Below are 25,213 nucleotides of genomic sequence, written 5' to 3' on the forward strand. Positions count from 1 at the left end.
AATGAACAGGAGGGAGAAGAGACAGGTTCTTGGAGGCAGTGGTAATTGGGGATGGATTACTTCTGCCTCCCTCCCATCCAGTTTGAGTCTGCGGTAAAGGGATTTTCTGTCTCCGCTCCTGAGGGCTTGCTCCCCCAACCCCTGGAGGATGAGTTGTTAATCTGAATTTTTTTCAGCCTGAGAACTTGGGACACAGCTCAGGGCTCGTGCGTCCCGAAGGTCTGGTCCTCTTGGACCGTGTCTCCACCAGAAGCGAGCCCTGTAATCTTCTCCGCTGCTCACTCTGGGGTGAGAAGTAGGAAGTCCCATTGTGGCCTTGGGTTTTTAGCTGGTTTCTTTAATACACCTTTTTACCAAATTTTACTGGGGTGCTTTCAGGCACTTATGGGTCTATTCACAAAGCCAGTTCCTTTTTATTCACAAGGCTATCACCAAATGGAAGTTCCCTTTGTCAGGGACTCCCAGCTGGAGCCTGGGGTACTGAACTCCACCCTGAAAACTCCTAACAGTGGTAGAGGTAACAGAGAAAGACAAACAGCAGACATTTCACAGGTAGTATCATCACAGTGAGGCTTCGGGGGAACCCGGTCTAACAGCAGTAGGTGCAGAAGTGGAAGGAACTGAAGCAGGCATTTAAAGGAGATTCCATAACTAGAGGCATGCGAGTAGGTAAGGGCAGGACAAATGGACGCCACAGGAAGTGATCCAGTTTAGTCTAAAACTGAAGGATCCACAGCAGAGGTGTCTGTGTGCGTGCTCAGTCACGTTTGACTTTTTAAGACTCCACGGGACTGTAGCCCACCAGGCTCCTCTGTCCGTGGGATTCTCCAGGCAGGACTCCTGGAATGGGTTGCCATTTCCTCCTCCAGGGGATCTCAAACCCGTGCCTTCCCAGGTCTCCTGCAATTGGCAGGCAGATTCTTTACCACTGTGCCACCTGGGAAGCCCCATAACAGAGGATTTCGTGTTAATTTGGTAAACAGGGAAGAGCCGAGAGACTGTGACGGTGGGAAGTGAGCAGGTCTGCGGACAGAGTGAAGACCCACGCAGCCCCTCTGGAGTCTGAGGCACCTCTGAACAGCTCAGCTGATGTCTGGGAGGCATTTTGTTCACTGTGTTTCTTCTGTGCCCACAGAGGAAACTTGCTGTGCCTAGGTGCTGCTCACTGCCAAAATTTTAATTAGTACATGGGAACGGACGTTGTGCAAGATTTGAAAAAGTCATTTCTTTTTTGGGAGAATTTAAATTCATTTTTTCAGTCAGATGATTGAAAGTCTACTTTTCTCACTCTGTATCGCCTGGCATGTTTATAAGTGTTAGCAAACTGGCTGTTTAGTTCCCTTTCCAATCATCAGTCGTCCACTGTTCCGGAGACCAGCAGGATATCATGGTCACCCATTTGTAAGCTATGGTTTTGTTAATTCTTTGGGGAGCAGGAGGGGACACGAGGCGGCGCTGCTTTCTCCCAGAGCCGCCCTTCGATCAAAGTCTATTAAACCTGCCACCAGGGCTTTTGTGGGTGGCATGTGCTGCGCTGGAATGGCACCAGGCTTTGAAGTGCTTTATTGGTTTTTTTTCTTTTATGAGTTTTACCAGATTTGCTTTTCCTTTCCTTCAGTTCTAATAACTAACTTTTAATCCTGTCATCATGGCAGGGGATTTGTCTCTAAAGAGCAGTTGTTTACCATGGTGCAAAACGGAGCAAATATCTTAGGTCCCTGAACCTTTCAAATAAACACACGCATTTCGCCACCTTAAGCATTTTGCAGGTTTTGTTCCCAGTGCTTCTCACCAAAAGCAATATTTTTTCTTTTGCTTTTCAAAAACAATATTGAACAAAAGGCAGGAACATAATAACTCAGTGTCAGCTTTATAACTGAGGAGAGGAATATGTTCTTCTGTGTCTTACACTTATTACACGGGCATGTTGACTTAACTATATTTTCCCCAAAGCCTTGTGATAAAAACTACTGTAAGCTTAGATTCAGTTCATTTCAGTTCAGTTTAGTCGCTCAGTCCTGTCTGACTCTTTGATTACTCTTCCTATTTAGAAACATGTACTTTAAAGTTTCTTTTTTATTATACATTAAAAGGGTCACTTAATATAGTTATTTCTTTATAAGGACAGTCATGATGAATTAAGGCATTTGTCAGTAATTTGTTCCTATACTGTCTCTTCTGAATGCAAGAATGTAGTTATAAAAGACAAAAGACTTCTTAGCTCAATCTTGCTATTAAGTAACAGAGTTTTCCTAAGTCATAAAAGTATTGTCTTTCTGTGTTCCTGATATGTTTGCCACTGAGAAATGCTGATAACATTGACAAAGTTGGTAATTTTTCAATCATAAATCTGCCAGGAGAGTATGGCTGTTGTAACTTGGGGATTCTAGTTTGTTTTGGTGAGCCTCATAAAGTTTGTCCCTCCAAGGAGTCATGTTATTGATAAATTTAATTTTTCTTAGAAAACATGCTTATGTGGGGAACATTTTGTTTACAATCATTTCTTATCCCCTTTTATTCAGATGCTTTAATCAGTAGATCCACCATTCACTTTATCAAAATTAATAGAAAAAGGACAAAAGAAAGGTAATTATATCATCATCTTACTAAAATGCAAGACTTTTGCATTCATGTTTAATATCTGAGTCTACAAATCTTGTTGAAGGTCATTTCCTTCTTGTTAACCAGACATGTCCCAAATGCTTGCTGGGATCTCCATGAGAAAGCTGATGATGGTAGACCCTTGTCTCAGAACATCACGGAGGGTGTGTTTTGTTTTAAGCTGACCTGCGTGACATTACACCTTTGAGTCCTGTCAGCACAGCAGTGTCTCCTATCACTCCCCAGTCATTATGATTCATGTGCTTTTTTCTCATCTCATCAGTGATTTCTCTTTTTTTTTTTTTCGACTGTATGAGACTCTTGTGTCATTTGCTCTCTTAAGCTATTCAGAGTCCATTTAGAGGGACAGATAAATGAGCTCAGTGATGTGTCTTGCCTACACAGAAGTCACTCCATTTGGTATTGTTAAGGTTTTTTTTTTTAAGTATATATATCAGCTTTTCTTTAATACATAATTTTATTTTTTTATGTTTGGCTATCCTTTGTCTCCGTTGCTACACAGGCTGTTCTCTAGTTACCATGAGCAGGGGCTACTCTCTAGTTGAGATACGCGGGCTTCTCATTGTAGTGGCTTCTCATGTAGCAGAGTGTGGGCTCTAGAGTGCATGGGCTTCAGTGGGTGCAGCCCATGGGCTCAATAGTTGCAGCTCCCGGGCTCTAGAGCACAGGCTCAATAGCTGTGGTGCACAAGCTCAGTTGCTTTGCGGCAGATGGGATCTTCCTGGATCAGGGATCAAACCTGTGTCTCCTGCATTGGCAGGCGGATTCTTTACCACTGAGCCAGCCACCAGGGAAGGCCTGGTATTATCCAGTTTTTTTAAGTATTGAGAGATGTTAGAGAGAGTCTCATTAAGAGTTTAAGAGAATTTATGTATTTGTTTCCACTTAGAAGAGTTTGTTCACCACTCAAACGTACATTCACAAATGAACCCTCAATCTCTCTTTACAACAGAAAATTAAGAAATAGATGGAGCTAATCAAACTGCACGTGCATTTTCTAATCCAGTGGCTCTTAACTTTTGTCTCAAATCTCTTTGAGACCATAGAGAAAGTAAAGAACTGCTCTCCAAAAATGCACATACAGTACAGACATTTTACGGACAATTTCACAGGTTTCTCAGGCTCACTGAAGGGCATCCAAGGTCTTGTGAGAGGCCCGTGGATCCCAAGTCTTAACTCATGTTCAGTAAACCTTTAAACCTTCTCCTTCTAATGCGTGTAATTATCGTCAGGATGTGTCCAGGAGATTTTCTCACCTGTTTCTCTGTCAGTTATAGCCACTTATTTTCAGAGAAACCACACCAGCCAGCTTCATGCCTGATTGTTCAGAGGCTTCAATATGAAAACATAACTGATAATATGCACCAGGTTTCTAAATGATTACCTCAGACGAAGGGTCTTGAGTATCCCTGTTAAACCTTGTGCTTCTTCTAGCCCTGTGACCAGGGCACTACCTGGGACCTTCAGTCCACTAGCTGAAACCACAACCATCATTGTCCAATTTAGCCATCACAGCATTAAAGTCTTGTCCTCTCCTTCTTCTAAAATTATACCCCAAATGTTTCCTTTGGTTCCCAAAATTACATAAAATGATTCTCTCTCCACCCACTACTCCTTTTCTGGATTTCATATTCTCCAGTCTCTTTATTATTACCCAAGCAGCAGTGGTTTCAAAATAGCCCCTCTGCTGACTACTCCCAGGCACTGTAAGTTAACCCTCCTCCTGGCAGAGATATACAATCAGTTTCCTTTTGCTGTCAGTTACTGCTAACCTTTACTCTCAACCTGTTTCTGATTCATGAGACTTTCTCAAATGCTAGTTTCCAAAACTAGTCATTGCTTGCATAGTAAAAGCAGTTCTTTTAAATCAGCTTAAAGAGATCAGATCAAGTAAGCCTAGTGTGCTGCAGTCCATGGGGTTGCAAAGAGTCAGACAGGACATAGCAACTGAACAACAAAGATATCAACTGTAAAAGCTGATATTTCAAGGCTCTGAGGATACTTTTTAATGAAAGGTTTCTTAGGTTTTTGTTTTGTATTGTTTAGAGCATTGTTCTTTTATAAACAAATCTGAAATAATCTTTTATCTTTTGGTGGGGAGCTTAAAATGTTTTAGACAACTGGAATCAAATTCCTTGAATTGTAGAAGGAGACGAAAGATGCTGATGTTATTTAAACATTATTCAGTGGAGGTGACAGTGCCCTGCTTTGTATATTTTATCTTTTGTAGTCTTTGTTTTTGACATTTTATTCAGTTATTTAGCTGTTTTATTTGTTCCTCTTTTAAAATAGAAGAGACAGTTGAGGGAGTGGGGTAAGACAGTAAATTGAAAACAAACACATTAACTGGAAGACCCCTTAATCAGTGATGAAATCCTTAGCACCCTTCTCCTGATCAGCCCCCAGGTCACTGGCAGCTAGCACTGTGTCCTCCAGGCAGGAGACTGGAGGGGATCCCCGGACAAGCCATCCCCGGTGACCTTTAGTGAGGTCCCCCACGTGGAGCTTCCATTGGCATTTTAGTGTCTTATTTTTAAATGTGAATTGACAAGCCAGGACATGGAAGCAACCTAGATGTCCATCAGCAGACGAATGGCTAAGAAAGCTGTGGTACATATACACAATGGAATATTACTCAGCCATTAAAAAGAATGCATTTGAATCAGTTCTAATGAGGGGGATGAAACTGGAGCCTATTATGCAGAGTGAAGTAAGCCAGAAAGAAAAACACCAATACAGTATACTAACGCATATATATGGAATTTAGAAAGATGGTAACAATGACCCTATATGTGAGACAGCAAAAGAGACACAGATGTGTAGAACAGACTTTTGGACTCTGTGGGAGAAGGTGAGGGTGGGATGATTTGAGAGAATATCATTGAAACATGTGTATTATCATATGTGAAACAGATCGCCAGCCCAGGTTGGATGCATGAGACAGGGTGCTCGGGGCTAGTGCACTGGGATGACCCAGAGGGATGGATGGGGAGGGAGGTGGGAGGGGGGTTCAGGATGGGGAACACATGTACACCCATGGCTGATTCATGTCAATGCATGGCAAAAACCACCACAATATTGTAAAGTAATTAGCCTCCAATTAAAATAATTAATATATTTTTTTAAAAAACCCAAAAAAACTCCAGTGGGAACATGTTGATCCCAAACTGACACACTGCTGTATTTCAAATGGATAACCGTCTATGGCCATACCACCCCGGACGCACCCGATCTCATCAAATGGATAACCAACAAGGACCTACTGCATCGCGCAGGGAGCTCTGTTCAGTGTTAGGTGGCAGCTGGCATGGGGGGTGGTTTGGGGCAGAGTGGATACATGTGTATGTGTGACTGAACCCCTTTGCTGTCAGCCTGAAACTATCACAGCATTGTTAATCAGCTATACTCCAATATGAAATAAAAAGTTAAAGAAAAATATGAATAGACAGTGAAGGTCACCAGGTTTGGAGGAAATCCTCTCATGGGCAAAGCAGAAACCAAAATATGTGAGGACTAGTATGTAAAACAAAAAAAGGATAGAAAAGAAGCAGAAACATTGTAATGAGCTAAAGAAAACTTAATATGCCAGCAAATTTGGAAAACAGCAGTGGCCACAGGACTGGAAAAGGTCAGTTTTCATTCCAATCCCAAAGAAAGGCAATGCCAAAGAATGTTCAAACTACTGCACAATTGCACACATCTCCATGCTAGCAAAGTAATGCTCAAAATTCTCCGAGCCAGGCTTCAACAGAGGAGCCTGGTGGGCTACAGTCCCGTGGAGTCTTAAAAAGTCAAACGTGACTGAGCACACACACAGACACCTCTGCTGTGGATCCTTCAGTTTTAGACTAAACTGGATCACTTCCTGTGGCGTCCATTTGTCCTGCCCTTACCTACTCGCATGCCTCTAGTTATGGAATCTCCTTTAAATGCCTGCTTCTGCCTCTAGTTATGGAATCTCCTTTAAAGGCCTGCTTCAGTTCCTTCCACTTCTGCACCTACTGCTGTTAGACCGGGTTCCCCCCAGGCCTCACTGTGATGATACTACCTGTGAAATGTCTGCTGTTTGTCTTTCTCTGTTACCTCTACCACTGTTAGGAGTTTTCAGGGTGGAGTTCAATACCCCAGGCTCCAGCTGGGAGTCCCTGACAAAGGGAACTTCCATTTGGTGATAGCCTTGTGAATAAAAAGGAACTGGCTTTGTGAATAGACCCATAAGTGCCTGAAAGCACCCCAGTAAAATTTGGTAAAAAGGTGTATTAAAGAAACCAGCCAAAACCCAAGGCCACAATGGGACTTCCTACTTCTCACCCCAGAGTGAGCAGCGGAGAAGATTACAGGGCTCGCTTCTGGTGGAGACACGGTCCAAGAGGACCAGACCTCCGGGACACACGGAGCCCTGAGCTGTGTCCCAAGTTCTCAGGCTGAAAAAAATTCAGATTAACAACTCATCCTCCAGGGGTTGGGACTGAGTGACTGAACTGAACTGAACTGAAGAAAACAAAAAACCTTCCATTCATATTCACAAGAAGTAAAAGTATTGCACCCACAAAACAGGAATAAGGAAAGGGAATAATCAAAGAACAAGGAAAAGCTCTTAGAAAGTGAACCTGTAACATCAGAAAATAATAATCTGACAATGACGAAAAGGAAGATAATGAGGAAATCACACAGAAAGTAGAACAATAGAGGTGGGGAAAAAATGTGAGAAAAAGTAAAGAAAGTCAAATGATCAGTTCAGAAGATTTCCTGTAATAGAAATGCCAGAAATAAGAGGGAAAGCAGAGGGGGAAAATATAAGAAAGTCTCCCAGATCTGATTAAAAACATCTGAAGGACATGGGTTCTTCTGAGTGCTTGGGATCATGAGTAGAAACCAAAACACAGGATCACACTAAAGCCACTGATCTCTGGCTTTTCCACCCTTCTTACTGTCTTGCTGTTTCCTTCCCTGGTATCTCTTCCTCCTCATTCCACTCTTAACACCCCTCTGGTTTCCGTCCATGACTTCTTACCTCCTCCTCCTCTGTTCATGACATCCAGGCCTCTGACTGGAACCACCTCTACTTGTCACTGGTTCCCACACATGCACCCAGATGTTTCTTTCCCTTCAGCTGTGGACCTGCTTCCTGGAATTCACCACCCTGGCACCCACCAGTCCTCATACATATCTAAAAGTAAACTTTTATTTCCTTATCTCTTCTCTTTTTGCTTTCTATTCTAAGATAATGAGACAGTAATAAGCCCATTTATCTTCCTATATTCCCTGTTATGATAATTGAAAATGTCACCCATACAGTGTCATAAGTCAGAAATTTAGGAGTCTGAGGAGCCCTGAAGTCCCTTCCGTCCTCCTCACCCCTCCCGTTCAATCATTACGTCCTAGCAGGTCTTCTTGTTGATAAGCCCATGTGTCCTGAGTTCCCAGGTGGCCCTCCTATTCCATCGCTCTTCTGTGTGAGGTCATTGGACATTTGAGAAGGAAATCTGTGGTGTGGAAAAGGTGAACAAAATAAACTAGTACAAAAATTGATCCTAGAGTTAACTTTAAAAGACTAATTTGTATCTTCAGATTTGAGATGATACTGCACCTACAAATAAAATCAAAATACTATGAGAAAGGAACAAGAGGGAAATTTTGCATGTTAAAAATATGACTGCCAAACTAAAATAATCTTATGGAAGGACTGAAAGATAAAATAGAGCTAAATATGTTTAGAGGGTAAAAGACACAAAGAAGGAAAATATGAAAGTAAAAGGTGACATCAGTGTCCAGGTCCAACATTCTGCTAGCAGGAATTCCAGAAAAGCAGAAGAGAGGAAATGAAGAGGGAAAAGCTATCAAAAAAGAATAGAAATGTCCAAGAACTAGAGATGATCAATACTATACAAAATTAATAGAGCATCCTAGGTGCTGAGCAAAAATCATATAGATACAGATGACACAGATAGAGATATATAGACATAGATCATTGTGAAATTTTAGAATACCAGGGATGAAAAGAAGGTTCCAAAAGCCTCTATAAAATGAAGAAAGAGTTTGCAACTACAAAGGAGCATTGTCAGTATCAGCAGATGTTGGAAGAAATAGAGCAATTTCTTCAAAGATTTTAGAGAATTGTTTGCCCAACAAAACTAGAAAGAGTTAGGGCAAAATCAGGTCATTTCAAGACATGTACAAGGACTCAGAAAGTTAACCTCTCTTGTAAAATCATTGTCGTTTAACTAGAAATAGCTGGTAGAATTTGTTCACATTTGCTAAACATTTGCCAGTATTTTCAAAGTTCCAGGAGTTCTCTTTGCAGTGCTGTTGTATGAAATAGAACATTCTCTTTAAATGTGTAACTATATTTGTTTCTTTGTTACTTTTTTAACACCAAACTCCATGAGTCTGATAATCTACCTGCTTTCCTCCACCCTTTTCTTAGAATTTCTCTTGTGCATGGTTTTAAAAATCTTGTCTCATGGTTGATTTCATTCTTTATATTTTTGTCTAAATTCTGTAACTTCCACAACTTATTAGATAACTTTGTAATAGTATATGAGTATATAAATAGTAGTCATACAAAATCAAAGTTGTACATTATTGAGGAGGACTTTTTTCCTAAAATATATGTTTTAATTATACCAGTATAGGAACAACATAAATATTCCTTCTTCTCTTCCTACCTTTTTTCCTTTTTTTGAAATTAAAATATTTGTGATTATGTGCATTATTATAAAATTTTCCATCTTAACCATTTTAAGTGTATAATTCAGTGACATTAATTACATTCCCAGTGTTGTGAAACTGACATCACTATTCTCAAACCCCATACAGAGACTCCATAACCTTTTAGCAGTAACTTCTTTTTCCCTTTCTCACAGCTCCCAGTAACCACTATTCCTTCTGTCTTGATTAATTTGCTAAATCTTTCATATTCAGCACTAACTAAAGAATACAGATAAGAATTATTATGTAAGCTTTTCCTTTGCAATATTTGGATGTCACTATATTATCTGTAATCTATTGTGGCATAACAATTTACCCCAAAACTTAGTGCCTTAAAACAATGATAGTTGTGTATTTTTTCTCATGGTTTCTGTGGATAAGAATCCACAGGGTACAGTGGAGATGACATGTCTGCTCCCTGAGAAGTGGGGCCTTTGCTGGATGATCCCAAGACTGGGAACTGGAATCTGAAAGCTGCTTCACTCACACGTCTGACTGTCACTGGGGGGCCCATGTGCGGCTGTCAAGTTGAATACCGACATATGGTTTCTCCAGTGTGGCCTGGGCTTCCCCACAACGTGGAGGCTGTGTCCCAAAGGCTAGGGCCCCTCCTGAAAGATAAGAAGGAGAGTGCCAGAAGCCTTGTTAGCATCAGTGACCAAGCCTCAGAAGACACACAGTGATGCTTTCACGACATCCTGTCAACAGACACCGTTACAAAGGTCCACCCAGGTTCTAGGGAAAGGAACACAGACCCCACCTCTAAATGTGGGTGTGTCAGTGTGACACTGTGAGACAAGTGTGTGAAATGGGATAAGAATTGGTATGGCCATTTTTGGAAGTACAGTCTGCCACAGCATGTGTCCACCATGTACCCAATTCAGGCCTTAGCAGGACTTCTCTAAAATTAACTCCTTTAATTTACCTTAACTGCTGGCTAATCAGTTGTGGAAATGGCTATTCTCCTTTCTCTTAATTAGGAGGTTGAAATTTACACATCAAAAAGAAGATGAAAAGCATGAGATCATGAAGTTGCTGCTTTTGGAAAAGAGAAATCTGTTTCTTAGAAACAAGATAATTATTAAACTATGTCTAAAAAGAAATGTGGAAAAAATAAATTAACTATGTCTATTAAAGAAGCTGTTCTAATTCATATCTTTACTGCTATTTGAAAATATTCCTTGGTCAGGAAACTTAATATGAAAAATATATTGTTTATGAACATTGTTTGTGTTTATAGTTTGGGCATGAAAACATTTTTTAAGTCTTGATTGACTTGAAATATTTAAACACACAATTGCTTCCTTTCCCTGACATACATCTAGAGGTCAAAGTATATTTTTATTATATGACTTCTATAGCCAAGTGACCTAACTTCTCTAATGCTTTAGTGTTGTCATTTGAAATTTGGGAAGAGTAATAGTACCTGCCTCACAGAGCTAGCATGAGGATTAAATGAGTTAATATGCACAGAATGCTTCACACATTGTAAGTGCTAAAAAAAAGTTAGACACAAAGTCTATGGAGACAGTAGTGGTATTCTACATACATGTATATATGAAGAGTCATTGCAGGATTGAATTCATTTCCAATAGGGTATTCAAAAGATAGAGGAATATGGTTAATGACAAGTTTGTTAAGCTATTTCATTTAGGAAGAACACACTCAATGGCCTCTTAATTTAATAACTTTGTTTTTTCCTAGTTTGAAAAAGAAAAACAGCGTGATATTCGATCATTCTTTTTACCAAACACTAAGAAAAGACAGTTGGAGACCTCCTGTGATGAATCAAGGGTATCCCAGCAGAAAAATACTGTAGTGCCAGCAGACCCTGGAAAAACAGCTACAAGAGATGATGAAAGCGATCTTGCACCTGAAGCTAAAAAACTGAAATCGGTCACCATTGATGACCCTTGCAGGCCCCCTGAGGAGAAACCATGCCTGCCTGGGCAGGCCGAAGCTCGGCTCGCGGTTGGGGCCTGTGAGGCCGAGGCCCAGGCCACCACCCCAGGCCTTCGCGGGGAGGGCTGGCAGTGTGCTCTCTGCACCTACATCAATGATTCGGCGTCACCTCACTGCGAGATGTGTGAGAGTCCGCGGGCCCGTGCTGGTGAGTACGTGGAGGGCGACCACGAGGCGGGTAGCCGTGGTGTCTTCAGATAGCCTGTGTGTTTAGAGACAACTGCTGTCACCAGAGATCCATGACTGGGTTCCGACTTCAGCTTTTAAGCTGGAGGAAGAGCTTCACGTAGCGGAGACTGTGAATTTATCCCCTTGTGGAATGTGAAAAGCTCCCAGTTCTGTCAAGAATGTATATCCCTCGCGTCTGTGGCATGGCATTAATTTGGCACAAATGGACATTTCTGATTAATGCCAGCAGGATGTGAATTCAGTGGGCAGGAATAGAAGCTCTGTTGCTATGGCAGCAAATATGCCTTATAGCCATAGACCTGCTGTTTTCTTTCCTCTGTAGATAATACTTGTTTTTAAAGAAATTGTAGATTATTTTGTTTAAATAGCAGAATGAATCCAGTGTAGCTTCTTCGCCTACTGAAATATTTATTGTGTTGTGTTTCTCCCATGACAAATCATAAAAATTCCTCTATTGATCTTCTTTTAAAAACCAAATCTCACTTCTGTTTTATGAGTTTATCCTTTTCTAAAACATGCTATTTAAAACTAGAAATCATAAACATACCTCAGAGTATGTTTTGCTTGCGTGATATGCCATTTTCTGGTGTTTTATTTTTGAAATGATTATTAACAACTGTGGTTGTCTTAAGAAAACATCATCAGTATTTCTTTGTTTCCAATTTTAGACACCACTTTTATGGTAACTAAAAATGCCAAGTGGATGGTTTTGGAAACTAGAAGAAATTATAAATTAAATCTTATCAAAGTGTGTAATGATTATACACACTTCCCCATCATATGTGAATTCTTCAGAGTCGACATTAAGAGACTCAGCAAAGATAGAAGCTCTAATGCTCCAGCTCCTTCCTGCTTGCCTTGCTCTCCTCTGCCTTAATTTTGATCTGAAAGAAAATGTAATCAGTAGCTGAGTCTTTCCTCCTTTGATTCTGGGTGTTCCTCCCAAAACTGACAAGTCTGCCATCTGGGTGATTATATTTGTAACGTGGACACCTGTTGTCTATGAACTAAATTGGAGCCACAAGCTTATCCCATATAATATCTCCCATAATTTGCATTATCTCATTCAATTTCCAACTGCTATAGGCAATAAAAATAAAGTATCTTGTGACTACAAAATAATATTAGTTCACACAAAGTCTATAAATTGAATGACTGAGCAATAAAAATTATGGTTTAATAGGGTTTTATAAGTTCTGATTTTTCTTTATGATACCAAGAGCAACAGTGAAGATTTCTAGAACCATGATTTAATAAGCAAACTGTCAAGCAGTCTAAAAAAACAAAACACCTTTTGTGAATATGAAACAATCTGATTTAAGAACAATACATATTCCAAGTAACAGTGATATTACCATATATGATAGTTTATTATTAGATTAATACTACTACAGTTTGACATAATAATTTTCAACCTTGATTTGGATGCATCCCAAAAGTATTAAAAAGCAGAATTCCATCCAATTCATCTAAATTTTAAAATCAATACCTGCCACATAACACTTTGAGGAAACAGTGAATCCAAAACATTAAATGAGGGATGTTAGGATACAGGACTGGAAAGTCTTATAAAGTTGCTAACTAGTGGTCTCTAGTAGGTTAGCTGAAATTTGCTGTAATGTACATTGAATACTTGCTGTTGTTCAGTCTCCAAGTTGTGCCTGATTCTTTGTGACTCCATGGACTGCAGCACTCCAGGCTTCTCTGTCCTTCACAGTCTCCCAGAGTTTGATCAGATTCATGTCCATTGAGTCAGTAGTGATGGCATCCAATCATCTCATCCTCTGTCATCCCCTTCTCCTTTTCCCTTCAATCTTTCCCAGCATGAAGATCTTTTCCAGTGAGTCAGCTCTTCTCATCAGGTGGCCAAAGTATTGGAGCTTCAGCTTCAGCATCAATCCTTCCAATGAATATTCAGGGTTGATTTCCTTTAGGATTGACTGGTTTCATCTCCTTGCTGGCCAAGGGACTCTCAAGAGTCTTCTCCAGCACCACAATTCAAAAGCATTGATCATTAGAGTTGTCAGTATGTAACATTTCTCTTGTACTTTGTTCTTAACATCTATTGCTTATCCTCTGCATCTTATACTTCATACTCCCAGATTTGTATCTCTCATTTGAATTCCAGATTGGATGTATTCAGTGACCTACATTAGACCTGGATGTCTAAGGGGTACCTCAAGTTTAACATGTCCAAAATGGAATTCTTTATTTACAGTCACTACATCTAACACCAAAGTTTCTCTTCCCCTGTCTTCCCCTATTGTGCTAAAAACCTGGAGGCAGCATCTTTGATTTTTCCTCCCATCCTCATGAAGTTCTGCTAATATAGCCTTTACAAAGTACCTTGATTCCAGTCACCACATCTTCATTGCTACCATCACACTGGAAGCCACCAGCATCTCTCTCTCTGAAGCCTCCTTTTGGCTGGTCCTTCTCTCCACAGCAGATGGAGGGATGCTTTAAAAACAGATCATTACATTCCTGTGCTTACAACCCTTTAATGGCCTCCAGTGACACTAAGGCTCTAAGCCAAGAATATAGGCCCCCTGGGGCCAGGCTTCCCAGATCCCTGAGCAGCTCTCAGCTCCAAGGAGCCTCCCACCCCATCCTCTTACTCACTTATTCTCTTTAGCAGAAAAGATCCTGTTTGTTTGCCTGTTTATCTCCGCCCTTTGGAATGGAATCTCTAGGAAGCAGGGACCTTTCTGACTTGTTCCCTCTGCCTTTCCAGCACCTAGAGTGGTACTTGGTGATCCCCAAGACATGTTTAGAAAGAATGAACAGATGTTGTTGACTTTGTTTCTTTTTGTACCACTCAGCTGTGACATTTTTAAACTCTACTTTCTGTACTGGCTTTAGGGTATACAATGACTTTAGCTAAATATAAATGTAAATTATTTGTTTTGCTCAAATTATTTTGTTTGTTGTACAAATTTTTTCTACAAATAGGTAGCCTCAGCCACACCCAGAATAAAAACAAAAACGAGAAAGATGATTCTCAGGACACCTCCGAAAAAATTCACACTAGTTCTGACGGAGAGAAACAAGTCCTGGCACATTCAGCACCTGAACTGTTAGCTGAGAGCAAGGAAGAAATTTCAAAAGTTGAGAGTGAAGACAGGCGCATCCCCCAGCCAGGTGATGGTAAGTCTTGTTTCCATTTCCAGGATCCAAGTAATAACCATACGCTTAGACATGGAACACTGTTAATAGGTTTGCTATTACTACCTTGTTCCAGGTTCCTTGTATTCCCTTTTATATTAAAGATACCAACCGTTTGTAACTACATACATAAACACCAGATGGCTAGAAAAGCAGAGTTGTTGGCATTCAGATGTTACAGAGAGAGCTAAACTCATATGGGCTACGTGTGCTGTCTCCGGCCTGTTGCCCAGCTTCCACCAAGCCTGGCCCATTCTTGCAGTGAGAGCATGGTTTTGATATTTGGGGGTTCTTTTTGACACCATGGATGCTATAAGATTGACAGATGATCGACAGCCACTTAGGAGATCATTAATCCTTTACAAGTGAATTTCTTGTATTTTTTATTCTTTTTGGCTGCACTGGGTCTTTGTTGGTGCATGTAGGCTTTCTCTAGTTGCAACAAGTTGGGGCTTCTCCCCGTTGAGATGTGCAGGCTTGTTGTTGTGGAGGCTCCTCGTGCCCTGGAGAACGGGCTGCAGGCACATGGGCACAGTGGTTGCAGCAAGCAGGCTCAAGAGTGCAGGCTCAGTAGCTGTGGTTCGCGGGCGTCATCGCTCTGCGGCACGTGAAAATCTTCCCAGACCAGGGATCGAACCTGTGTCCCCCTGCACTGGCAGGCGGACTCTTATCCACTGGACCACCATGAAGCCCATACACGTGAATTTCTTTTAAGCGGCTACAATTAATCAGCATATTTTATAGTTAGAGTTTTGAGGGTTGTTGTTTTTTTAAGTAAAATGTTTTTGAGGAACATAATTTCAAGACTATGTGAATCATGACTGTGTTGAGGAGCAACCAACCATGTAGTGTCTCAGGTTTATTTACTTCTTTCATTGATTCCATTCATTATTTATGGCTGCAGTGGTTGGCAAAAACCAACCTGTATGTCATCCCTCACAATCTTTGTGCGCCAGCTGGCAAAAGATTTTGAGTTTACTGTGGGGTTATTTTCTTTGTTACTCAGTTTGTGACCATAGTAACCCACAGGTTGATGTCTCGTTATAACAACCCCAAAGTGTTCGGGATGGATTGTCAAAGTTTTTCTTTTAAGTTAGTTGCTGTTAAACATAGATATAGTCTAGGGTTAGATTCATAGCTCTAAAAAAATAGAAGTGTTAGTCGCTCAATCGTATCCAACTCTGCACCCCCATGGACTGTAGCCCACCAGGCTCCTCTGTCCATGGAATTCTCCAGGCAAGAACACTGGAGTGGGGTGCCATTCCCTTCCCCAGGGCTCTTCCCATTGGCAGGCAGATTCTTTACCATCTGAGCCACGAGGGAAGTTAAACATAGGTATAATTTGGCCTTGGATTCATAGCTCTAAAATGAAATGTGTATTAAGTATTTCTAAACTCTAGGCATCTTCCTTTCTTCTGTACTCAGCTTTCATTTCCTCTAATTCCTCCAGGTCTTCCCAAAACTATCTCACAATAGATTCTGTTCAGGTCTGTTCATTCTAATGGCCTTTAAGCAGACAATCTGGACTCGGGTTTTTTGTCTCTAGTTCCCTTGTATGTGCTGTGCTACTGGCCCCAGTGTGGATGAAACCATTGCTCTCAGACAGTGTCCAGGTCAGTGAACAAAATGTCAGACCCAGAATCAGCGACTGGCAGTTGTCATCAGCTGGGCCATGAGACTCTCCATCTACAGCAGGGAAATACTTGCTTGTTAGTTACAAATTGGCCCCTTGAAGAAGACATATGTTAGCTTTACTTATACATTCCTTTCAAAAATCACTAGACTTTTAGAAATTCTATTCTGCTGGTGAAATTTGCATTGGCCTCATCCTGTAGACAATGCTGGTATTTTCCCCTATACCTATTCCCTCTTTTTTTCTTTACTTCTCAGATCGCTGGGCTGCAAAAGCGATATTCTTCACATCTGCCCACTAACACGGATTTCCTTGAAAAATAGAAGAAAGAGAAAGGACATTATAGTAAAATGCTTCTTCTACCCACGTATGCTCTTTTAGAACCAGAGTGGTGTATACCACTCTGAAATTGTAGCTTCATTCTAACGAATTCTGAGGGTCTGGAAGGAAGGCCGTATCTTCAAAAGATACTATCGGTGTTTGGAACCATTAAATTATACTTCATGAAAAAAATGAAAATTACATTCCCTGATGTAACTAGTGGCTACCAAAAAACATCAGCTGATTTGGAGTTGTTCTCATAAGGCTTTTTATCAAAGAGTGACTTCTGATCTTTAAGCATTAACCATAGTTCTTCAGATCTGGAGACAATGATTATAATAGGCACTTATTAAAAGATGGGACTTCCCTGGTGGTGTAGTGGATAGCAATCCACCTGCCAAGGCAGGGGACACAAGTTAAATCTCTAGTCTGGGAATATTCCACGAGTCTTGGGGCAACTAAGCCTGTGTGCCACAGCTTTGAGCCCATAGACTAGAGCCTGTGCTCCACACGAGAAGCCAACCCAGTAAGCAGCCTGCGCACTGCACCTGGAGAGTGGCCCCTGGTTGCCGTAAGTAGAGAAAAGCTTGCTCAGCAATGAAGACCCGCAGCCAAAAGAAAGAAAGAAAGCTATGACACAGTAACTGGTTATCCCTCTAGTGATGCATGTTTGCTTCTCTAATAACAAATTTATGCTTTCTCATCCTGTATGCAAGTTTTTGGTGTACATTATAACTTTTCATTTCAATCCCAAGCCATAGTAAAACATTTTGAAGACATTTTGAAGGTAATCAAAATCAACACTCAGAAATGACAATACATATATCTCAAGTGTAGTGTCGAAGTGACAACAGTGTTGTAGTTATGACTAAGCTCATGCTCAGGCAGTGAAAACTACCTTACAACTGTCACCTGGCCAACCATAGTTGTAAACTGCCAAGGCTGTTGACTGGAAGACATGCCAATTTCAGATTTATTAAAGTGTGGGGAAAGCATACATTTTTGAATGTATGAAATATGGGGATAATCCACAATCTAAGTTTGTAAAGTGACTGATGTCTCGATTAGAAATATTCAAATAGATGGTACTGCAAATAAATCATAGACTTGTGGATCTGGAAAAATACTTTAAAGGGTCACTGAGGAACCATGGCAGAAGTTAAGAGCATCGGCTCTGGAGCCAGAGTACTGGGCTCTGTTACCAGTGGCCTTGGGCAGATTGATGTGCCTTTGCTTCCCTCCTCTGTAAGAGACACAACTTGTTTCTGAGAGGTGTTAATATAAGTGCTTAGACCAGTACCAGGCACATTGTAAGTGCTTGGTAAGTGCTATCTAATTATTATTTAGATCTGCTTGGATAACCCTATCCTTTCTGCAGAATATATTGGTCAGTAGGACTGAGAAAAAAACAAACAGAGATGATGAGAAAGACGTCTTGTTCACTCATCTCCTTTTGTGAATATGAGGCACCAGGCCATAAGGCATCAGTCATTTAAGTGGCCCTCGACATAGCAGTCTTGCTGTGGATAATCAAAATAGTGTTCATTTGGTCTCAACTTAAACCCTCTCTAGCAATAAGAATAGATTCTAGACTCCTTCAAGACTGATAAGGACTCTTTCAGGGTAGGAAATTCTCCCTTATGCCTAATGCTTATCTTTTTTTAAGCAAATGCTGAATTTCTTTTTTTTTTTTTTTTCTTGTTGGGTCATTAGCAAAAGTTCCAAAGCAACTGGTTACCATATAAGCCAGTATGCTCTTAGATCACCTGCCATGTTTTATTTCACGCCCAGGTACGTGTTTGTCAGATGTGCTGATATATTTGATACAACTCTTTCATCATCCTAACCCACACAGGATTAAAGTAAGCTGTTCTGGATAGAGGGTAGATATGCCTTCAGGTTCTTTTTTATCTTCTTCATTAGAACAGTTGAAGAGTTCAGATGCTTGGCCAGTGTATGACACCCTGATGTTTTGTGCAAGTAAGAATACTGACCGGATTCATGTCTATACTAAGGTAGGCATCATGTGGATTCTGGAAACATACACAAAGCTTCCTTTTCTCATGTTCCAATGGAGATAATTTTATTAGCAGTGAGATGGGTAGTGACTTCTTTTCCTCCTTAAAGCTAATTCTCAGATTTCTCTGTTAAATATAAAGACAATGAGTGGCAAACAGCTTGGTAGTTAAAAAGTGCAGACTAGGGCCAGGGTGCCTAGGTTCAGATCTGTTACTGACTGTGGAATCTTGGACACAGTACCTGACTGCTCTGTGCCTATTTCCTCAACTGTAAAATATGGAGCGGTCGTTGCCAGGACAAAATAAGCTGATTCCTGGGAGGCCCTTAGCACAGTGCCTGGCCCTGGTGGACTCTCACTCCGAGTCGCCTCCTGCGCTGATCTCGCAGCAGCAGCAGCAGCGTCCTTACAGAAGCCTCAGCCTGCCCACACATGCCGAGTAAACCTGGGAAGCTTTAATAATGTGGCTGTTCATGGCCTGCGTTAGCAGCGCTCAAACTTTTCAGTCACAGGACCTCTTAGCACTCCTAAAATTTGCTGGGGACCCAAAGACCCTTTGTTTATGTAGGTTATGTTGTTTAGTCACTGAGTCGTATCCAACTCTTTTGCAACCCATGGACCATAGCCCACCAGGCTTCTGGTCCATGGGATTTTACAGGCAAGAATACTGGAGTGGGTTACCATTTCCTTCTCCAGGGAATCTTCCTGACCTAGGGATGGAACCCATGTCTCCTAAATTGGTAGGTAGGTTCTTTACCACTGAGCCACCAGGGAAACCCCATGTGGGTTATCTCTCTTGACATTTACTGAATTTGAAATTAAAATAGAAACACCTTAAAATACTTACCCAGGTGAAACTAGCAGTAATAGGGCTTACCTGGTGGTGCAGTGGATGAGAATCCGCCTGTCAGTGCAGGGGACCCGGTTCAACCCACGGGTCAGGAAGATTCCACATGCCGTGGAATAACTAAGCTGTGCTGCACAACTAATGAGGCCGTGCTTTCGAGGCCGCAAGCTTCAACCACCAAGCCCACGCGCTGCAACTACTGAGCCCCATCACCCGGAGTCGGTGCCTCACCGCAAGAGAAGCCTGTGCACCGTCAGAGTGGCTCCCACTCAGCACAACAGAGAAAAGCCCGGTGCAGCAGCGAAGACCCCGCACAACCAAAAATAAGTGAATAAGTAAATAAAAAGGAACAAACTAGCACTAATAAATCCATTGCATACTTATATAAAAAGCATATCTCTGTGAAAAGTAATTATAATTTCCAAAACAAAAATAATGTTTAGTGAAAAGAGTGGCATTGTTTTACATCTTTAGCAGTTTCTCCTGAAGGCATAATAGAAAACGGTGGGATTCTCAGATCTGCCTCTGCGTGGAAAACTTCCCTGGACATTCCTAAGAGAATAACAGTGGAAAAGGCAAATGGTGTTGCACTAGTATTATAAAACTTATGTCTCTCTGGATCTTCTGAAAGGGTCTTGGAGACAATGTGGGGATCGTTGGCCAAGGTTTACTCGTATGAGTATTTGAGAAAAAAAAATTACTGAGATTTATGAACACTTTTGCTTGATCTACAGTTCCAACTTCTAATCTTTACAAATATCATAAAATAGGATTTGTGAGTTTTTAAACACATGGGCCATTCTATTGAAATAATGTCATTTTAAAGATAAGTTAGGTTGGGCCTGCCCAAACTCAATTATAGGTTTTCTGCTAAACCAAATAATTAGATACAGAGAGATGGTGTACCATGTAATAATCTTCAGTTCTAACTGAATATTAGAAGATACTGCTAGAAGATTAGGAGACGGCTAGGATCATGAATACCAAAAGCTCCAAGCAGCCTCCACTCTGGGACCACTGCCAAGAGCGACATCAAGAATGAAGATAGGCAGGACAAGTTTCCCTAAAAGGCTTCAGGCTTGGTCCGCCAGGTGGAACTTCTAGACTTGGGGAGCACCAAGAAGCCCTCCGCTCCTCTAGAGACAGGTCTAAGTGTCTGAGACACCTCCTGCCCCTCGTGAGACCATCACCTGAGAATAACAGAGAATGGCTCCCCCAGGGGCTAGAAGGTCAAGAACCCAGAAGGCAGACCCCAGGCAGAGCACACACATGAATTGAGAAGCCCTTAAACTTCATACTGTGTACAGTGAAAGCTCTGCATCCTGGATCATCATGTCAGGGTATCTCCTCCTCTGGTGGAGACTGGAGAGAAACTGCAGATGGCAGAGGGTAGAGTGTGCCTTCGTTGTAGTTCAGTTGCTAAGTCATGTCCTACTCTTTGTGACCCCATGGACTGCAGCATGCCAGGCTTCCACGTCCTTCACCATCTCCCAGTACTCTGCTCAAACTCAGGTCCACTGAATCAGTGATGCCATCCAACCATCAAGTCCTTTGGCACCCCCTTCTCCTCCTGCCCTCAATCATTCCCAGCATCAGAGTCTTCCAATGAGTTGGCTGTTCGAATCAGGTGGCCAGAGTATTGGAGCTTCAGGTTCATCTCCAGTCCTTCTAATGAATATTCAGGGTTGATTTCCTTCATGATTGATCGGTTTGATCTCCTTGCTGTCCCAGGGATTCTCAAGTCTTCTCCAACCCCGTAGTTTGAAAGCATCAATTCTTCGGCGCTCGGCCTTCTTTATGGTCCAGCTCACATCCGTACGAGAAGCCCTGAGCAGCGTGAGACACAGTGAGCCTGCCCCCAAGCACGTGCTGCAGCCACCTCCTGACCTCTCGACAGTCTCGAGTGCATTTTTACCGCTCTTCTAAATGCGCACGTGTCCCCTTGCCATGAAGCATTATTCAATCAGTGTTCTAAACTTGAGACACTAGGCAGGTGAAATGTCAACAGGGATTTTCACAGGAGAGTTCAGAAGAAAGCTTTTCTCTTCACCTCACTGCTGCGAAGTCGCTTCAGTCGTGTCCGGCTCTGTGTGACCCCACAGACAGCAGCCCACCAGGCTCCCCCGTCCCTGGGATTCTCTGGGCAAGAACACTGGAGTGGGCTGCCATTTCCTTCTCCAATGCACGAAAGTGAAAAGTGAAAGTGAAATCGCTCAGTCATGTCAGACTCTTAGCGACCTCATGGACTGCAGCCTACCAGGCTCCCCCGTCCCTGGGATTCTCCAGGCAAGAGTGCTGGAGTGGGGTGCCATTGCCTTCTCCTCTCTTCACCTTAGGAGACCTGAAATAAAATCTTGAAACAGAAATTCGTATAAAAACCCCCATTCAGTGCCTGAAAGAGCACCCTTTAAAAGGAAGAGCAGTAACAGATGTTTAGCATCTTACGTCATGTTAATAGTATACCTCTAAACTGTTCACTTCAGCCAGAACCCCACGTCTGATGGGAGTTCACTTCAGCCAGAACCCCAGCCAGAATAACAATTACACATCTGAACTTTTAATCACTATCTAAGTACTTCTTGTGTATTTTTCCTTCCCCAAAGTGATTGTGGTAACTGTAACATTTCTTTCTGGCTGAGAGAATGAGACAGAATATGGGTTAAACTTTTGTTTATACAGTAGATTTCTATATACAGAGATTCTTCTTTCACTTCATAACAGAAATGCTTCATGTTTGACTGAGGACACCTCTCTCCGTGGTATGCTTTTCCCTTAGACCAGATGTAGCGGGGGCTCTCAGAGGGCCTGGCCCCCTCCTGGGCTCCGTTTCCTCTCAATGGGGGCAGTACAGGTGAAATCTTGTCTGGAATGAGCTGCCTCAGTTTATCAGTGTAGAAGACTGGGCATGAAATGCAATAATAGCATTCTTTACTTTTAAAGTAATTATTAGTGCCTACAGACAAAATGGATTAATACTGCCTTCCTCATCTATAATCAGGATGGAAACCAGATGAACTGTAATTTCATTCCTTTGGATATAAAATTAGACCTGTGGGAAGACTTACCAGCAAGCTTTCAGCTGAAACAAAATCGCTCCCTGGTAAGAACCGTCCTGCATATTTGTTCTGAATGAAAATTTGTTGAGTAATTTTAAAGACCATTTTTGAGTTTGATAAAAGCAGAGCAGCTTGTGGCCTGCTGCAGAGTCAGATCACTGGGTGCACTTTAATCAGTCCAGGCAGTGCCTGTGAATTTACCAGGATAAACGTGAAATCTGTTACCCTGGTGAACGATCACACCTCGGGTTGCTGTTTCTGTGGATAGACTCATCCTCACATCATTTATTTTCTCATTCACAGGATTAGCAGCTGTGAGGTTGCTATCTGACAGAATCACACTTTATCTTTGTAGGTTAAGTTCTAACACTGACGAGCTCTGAGAGCAGGGATAACACCATGTGGGGGGACTCCATTCCTTATGGGAAGCACCAGGGTGCAGCCACAGGCCACGTACCTGCTGGGGAGGCCTTAGTTCTGATCTGTGCTGATTGATCTTCACTGCTAAGGAGGGTCAGCGTGTGTGGGGGCTGAGCCAGCATGCATCATAGTGCTGTTTACAAGAATACAGTGATGATGTTTTTGCATTTGAGCAGAAATGAAAACATTGGCCATGGTCGGCTGCACCCATCTTAAAAGAAAAGGTAGCCGTGAGCTGTTTTCTTTGGTGTCATCTAATGCTGATGCTCAGATTACCAGAAAATAGCCAATTATGTATAACTGACTAGTAAGTAAGAGTAACTAGTGAAATATCCCAGATTTATTATTGACGTCTTTTTTCCCGTGAGAGTTTAGGCAGTCAGGTACAAACGATGCCCTGACACTCACCCCCGCAAGATCCACTGCCCCCAAAATCCAGTTTTGCCTTGGCCACCGTTGGGGTGTGTGCGTTTTTGGTGTCAGTGAGCACATTACTGCTGTTGGTCTCTGTGCATGAAGGACATGTGCCGAGTGTCCTAAATGGTGCCTATAGAGAGCTGATGGCTTGAAAGAGACCTCTGCAGAACTGGCCATGGATGGTTCACAACAAAGGTAGGAAAACTGCATCAAACTGAAGAAAACCTTAAACCGTGAGACTCAAAGCCTGTTTGGGGTTATAATAAAACATCCGTTTTCAGATGCTATACGTAGCCTTGCTTTCAAAGGAAGATGCCTGGCAAACTGTACACTTTTTTCATTATCTCATTTTCCACCAGATCTTGAGGTTTGTTCGAGAATGGAGTAGTCTAACTGCCATGAAGCAGAGGATCGTCAGGAAAAGCGGGCAGCTGTTCCGCAGCCCAGTTCTGGCTCTGGAAGAGATCGCAAAGCAGCAAACCAAACAAAACAGCGCTAAGAGGTATGAGTTGCCTTTCTTCATTTTGTATTTTATTGTTTGTCATAGTTATTTCTGTAGGAGTGTCAGACATTTTATGTAACCACTAACAAAATTCTGATGGATTAAGGGAATATGATACATAAAAAGCGTATTTTGTAGCAATATAATTAGATATTTTGTGAATTTGATCACATCTGCTGGGGAAAATCAAAGTGTCTGGATCTTGCTCACTATGAGTCCTGCCATCAAGAGAGAGGCCAGACTCACAGGTTGATCGTGCTCTTGGGACGTGAATCTTGGGTGTGATAGAGCGTGGCAGCTGCTTCTGTTTGATGTACCACTGCCCAAGTAGGCTGTGCATGTGTGCTCGGTTGCGTCTGACTGTTTGTGACCCCACGGACTATAGCCCACCAGGCTCCTCTGTCCGTGGGATTTTCCAGGCAAGAATACTGGAGTGGGTTGCCATTTCCTCCTCCAGGGGATCTTCCCAACCCAGGAATCGAACCCATGTCTCTTGTGTCTCCTGCATTGGCAGGCAGGTTCTTTACCACTGGGCCACATGGGAAGCCCCTACTAGGGGACGGTGGCAGTTATCATGCCCATGGTTGGAAGCAAAACAATAGGAAAGGTTGACTATCTCAGGTTTGTGACTTTCACCTTCATCGTGACAGGTGCCTTTCAAATCTCTACACGCTCCCTTTTCTCAGCAGCAGCAGCATCTTTACCTCACAGAGACATCCCCTTGTGTGATCTGAAATCCCTAGTCTCTGCAGACTCTTTGTCAGCATGAAGCAAAGATACTGAGGAAAAGCAGGCGGCTGTTCTATAGCCCAGCTCTCGTTTTGGAAGAGATCACAAAGCACCGAACCAAGCAGCACTATTGGCAGGAAGAGGCCCTTTCTTTAGCTCTTGCCGTCTCCATATACCTGTAATCTCTCTTCATCCTCACATCCAGCATTTTTATCATCTCTAGCTTTTTCCATGCACATGGGTGACAAAAATCCATTAACTGTATCCAATACAATTGGTTAAGTACATTAAATCCTCATACTGTGAAGACCTCTTCTGCTGTCTCAAAATATCGTATGTGAGAACATAGAAAATCGTTAAGGGTAAAAGTAAGTGTATTAAAAGGTTGCTGTGTTCAGTTACTCAGTCTTGTCTAACTCTTTGCAGCCACATGGACTGCAAAGCTCACTGTTCTTCTGCCCATGGAATTTCCCAGGCAAGAGTACTGGAGTAGGCTGCCCTGCCCTCCTCCAGAGGATCCTCCCGACCCAGGGATTGAACGCACGTCTCCCACATCTCCTGCATTGGCAGGCAGATTCTTTACCACTGGTGCCACTTGGGAAGCCTGTAAAAAAAAAAAAAA

The 25,213-nt window shown here is 42.1% G+C and overlaps 1 protein-coding gene across 3 annotated transcripts in view; it reads left to right on the plus strand.

Annotated features, from left to right (window-relative positions):
- The window catches only part of ZRANB3 (zinc finger RANBP2-type containing 3), a 273,757-nt gene that overhangs the window by 231,692 nt on the left and 16,852 nt on the right, over positions 1 to 25,213 (plus strand). For all 3 annotated transcript variants that reach the window (XM_070476275.1, XM_020879240.2, XM_020879241.2), the window contains exons 13-17: positions 11,038 to 11,443; positions 14,437 to 14,631; positions 18,527 to 18,618; positions 22,466 to 22,567; positions 23,720 to 23,862. In XM_070476275.1, coding sequence (XP_070332376.1) covers positions 11,038 to 11,443; positions 14,437 to 14,631; positions 18,527 to 18,618; positions 22,466 to 22,567; positions 23,720 to 23,862 — 938 coding nt within the window. The remainder of the gene's footprint in view (positions 1 to 11,037; positions 11,444 to 14,436; positions 14,632 to 18,526; positions 18,619 to 22,465; positions 22,568 to 23,719; positions 23,863 to 25,213) is intronic.

The sequence above is a fragment of the Odocoileus virginianus genome, chromosome 13, assembly GCF_023699985.2.
Source record: "Odocoileus virginianus isolate 20LAN1187 ecotype Illinois chromosome 13, Ovbor_1.2, whole genome shotgun sequence".
Classification (NCBI taxonomy): domain Eukaryota; kingdom Metazoa; phylum Chordata; class Mammalia; order Artiodactyla; family Cervidae; genus Odocoileus; species Odocoileus virginianus.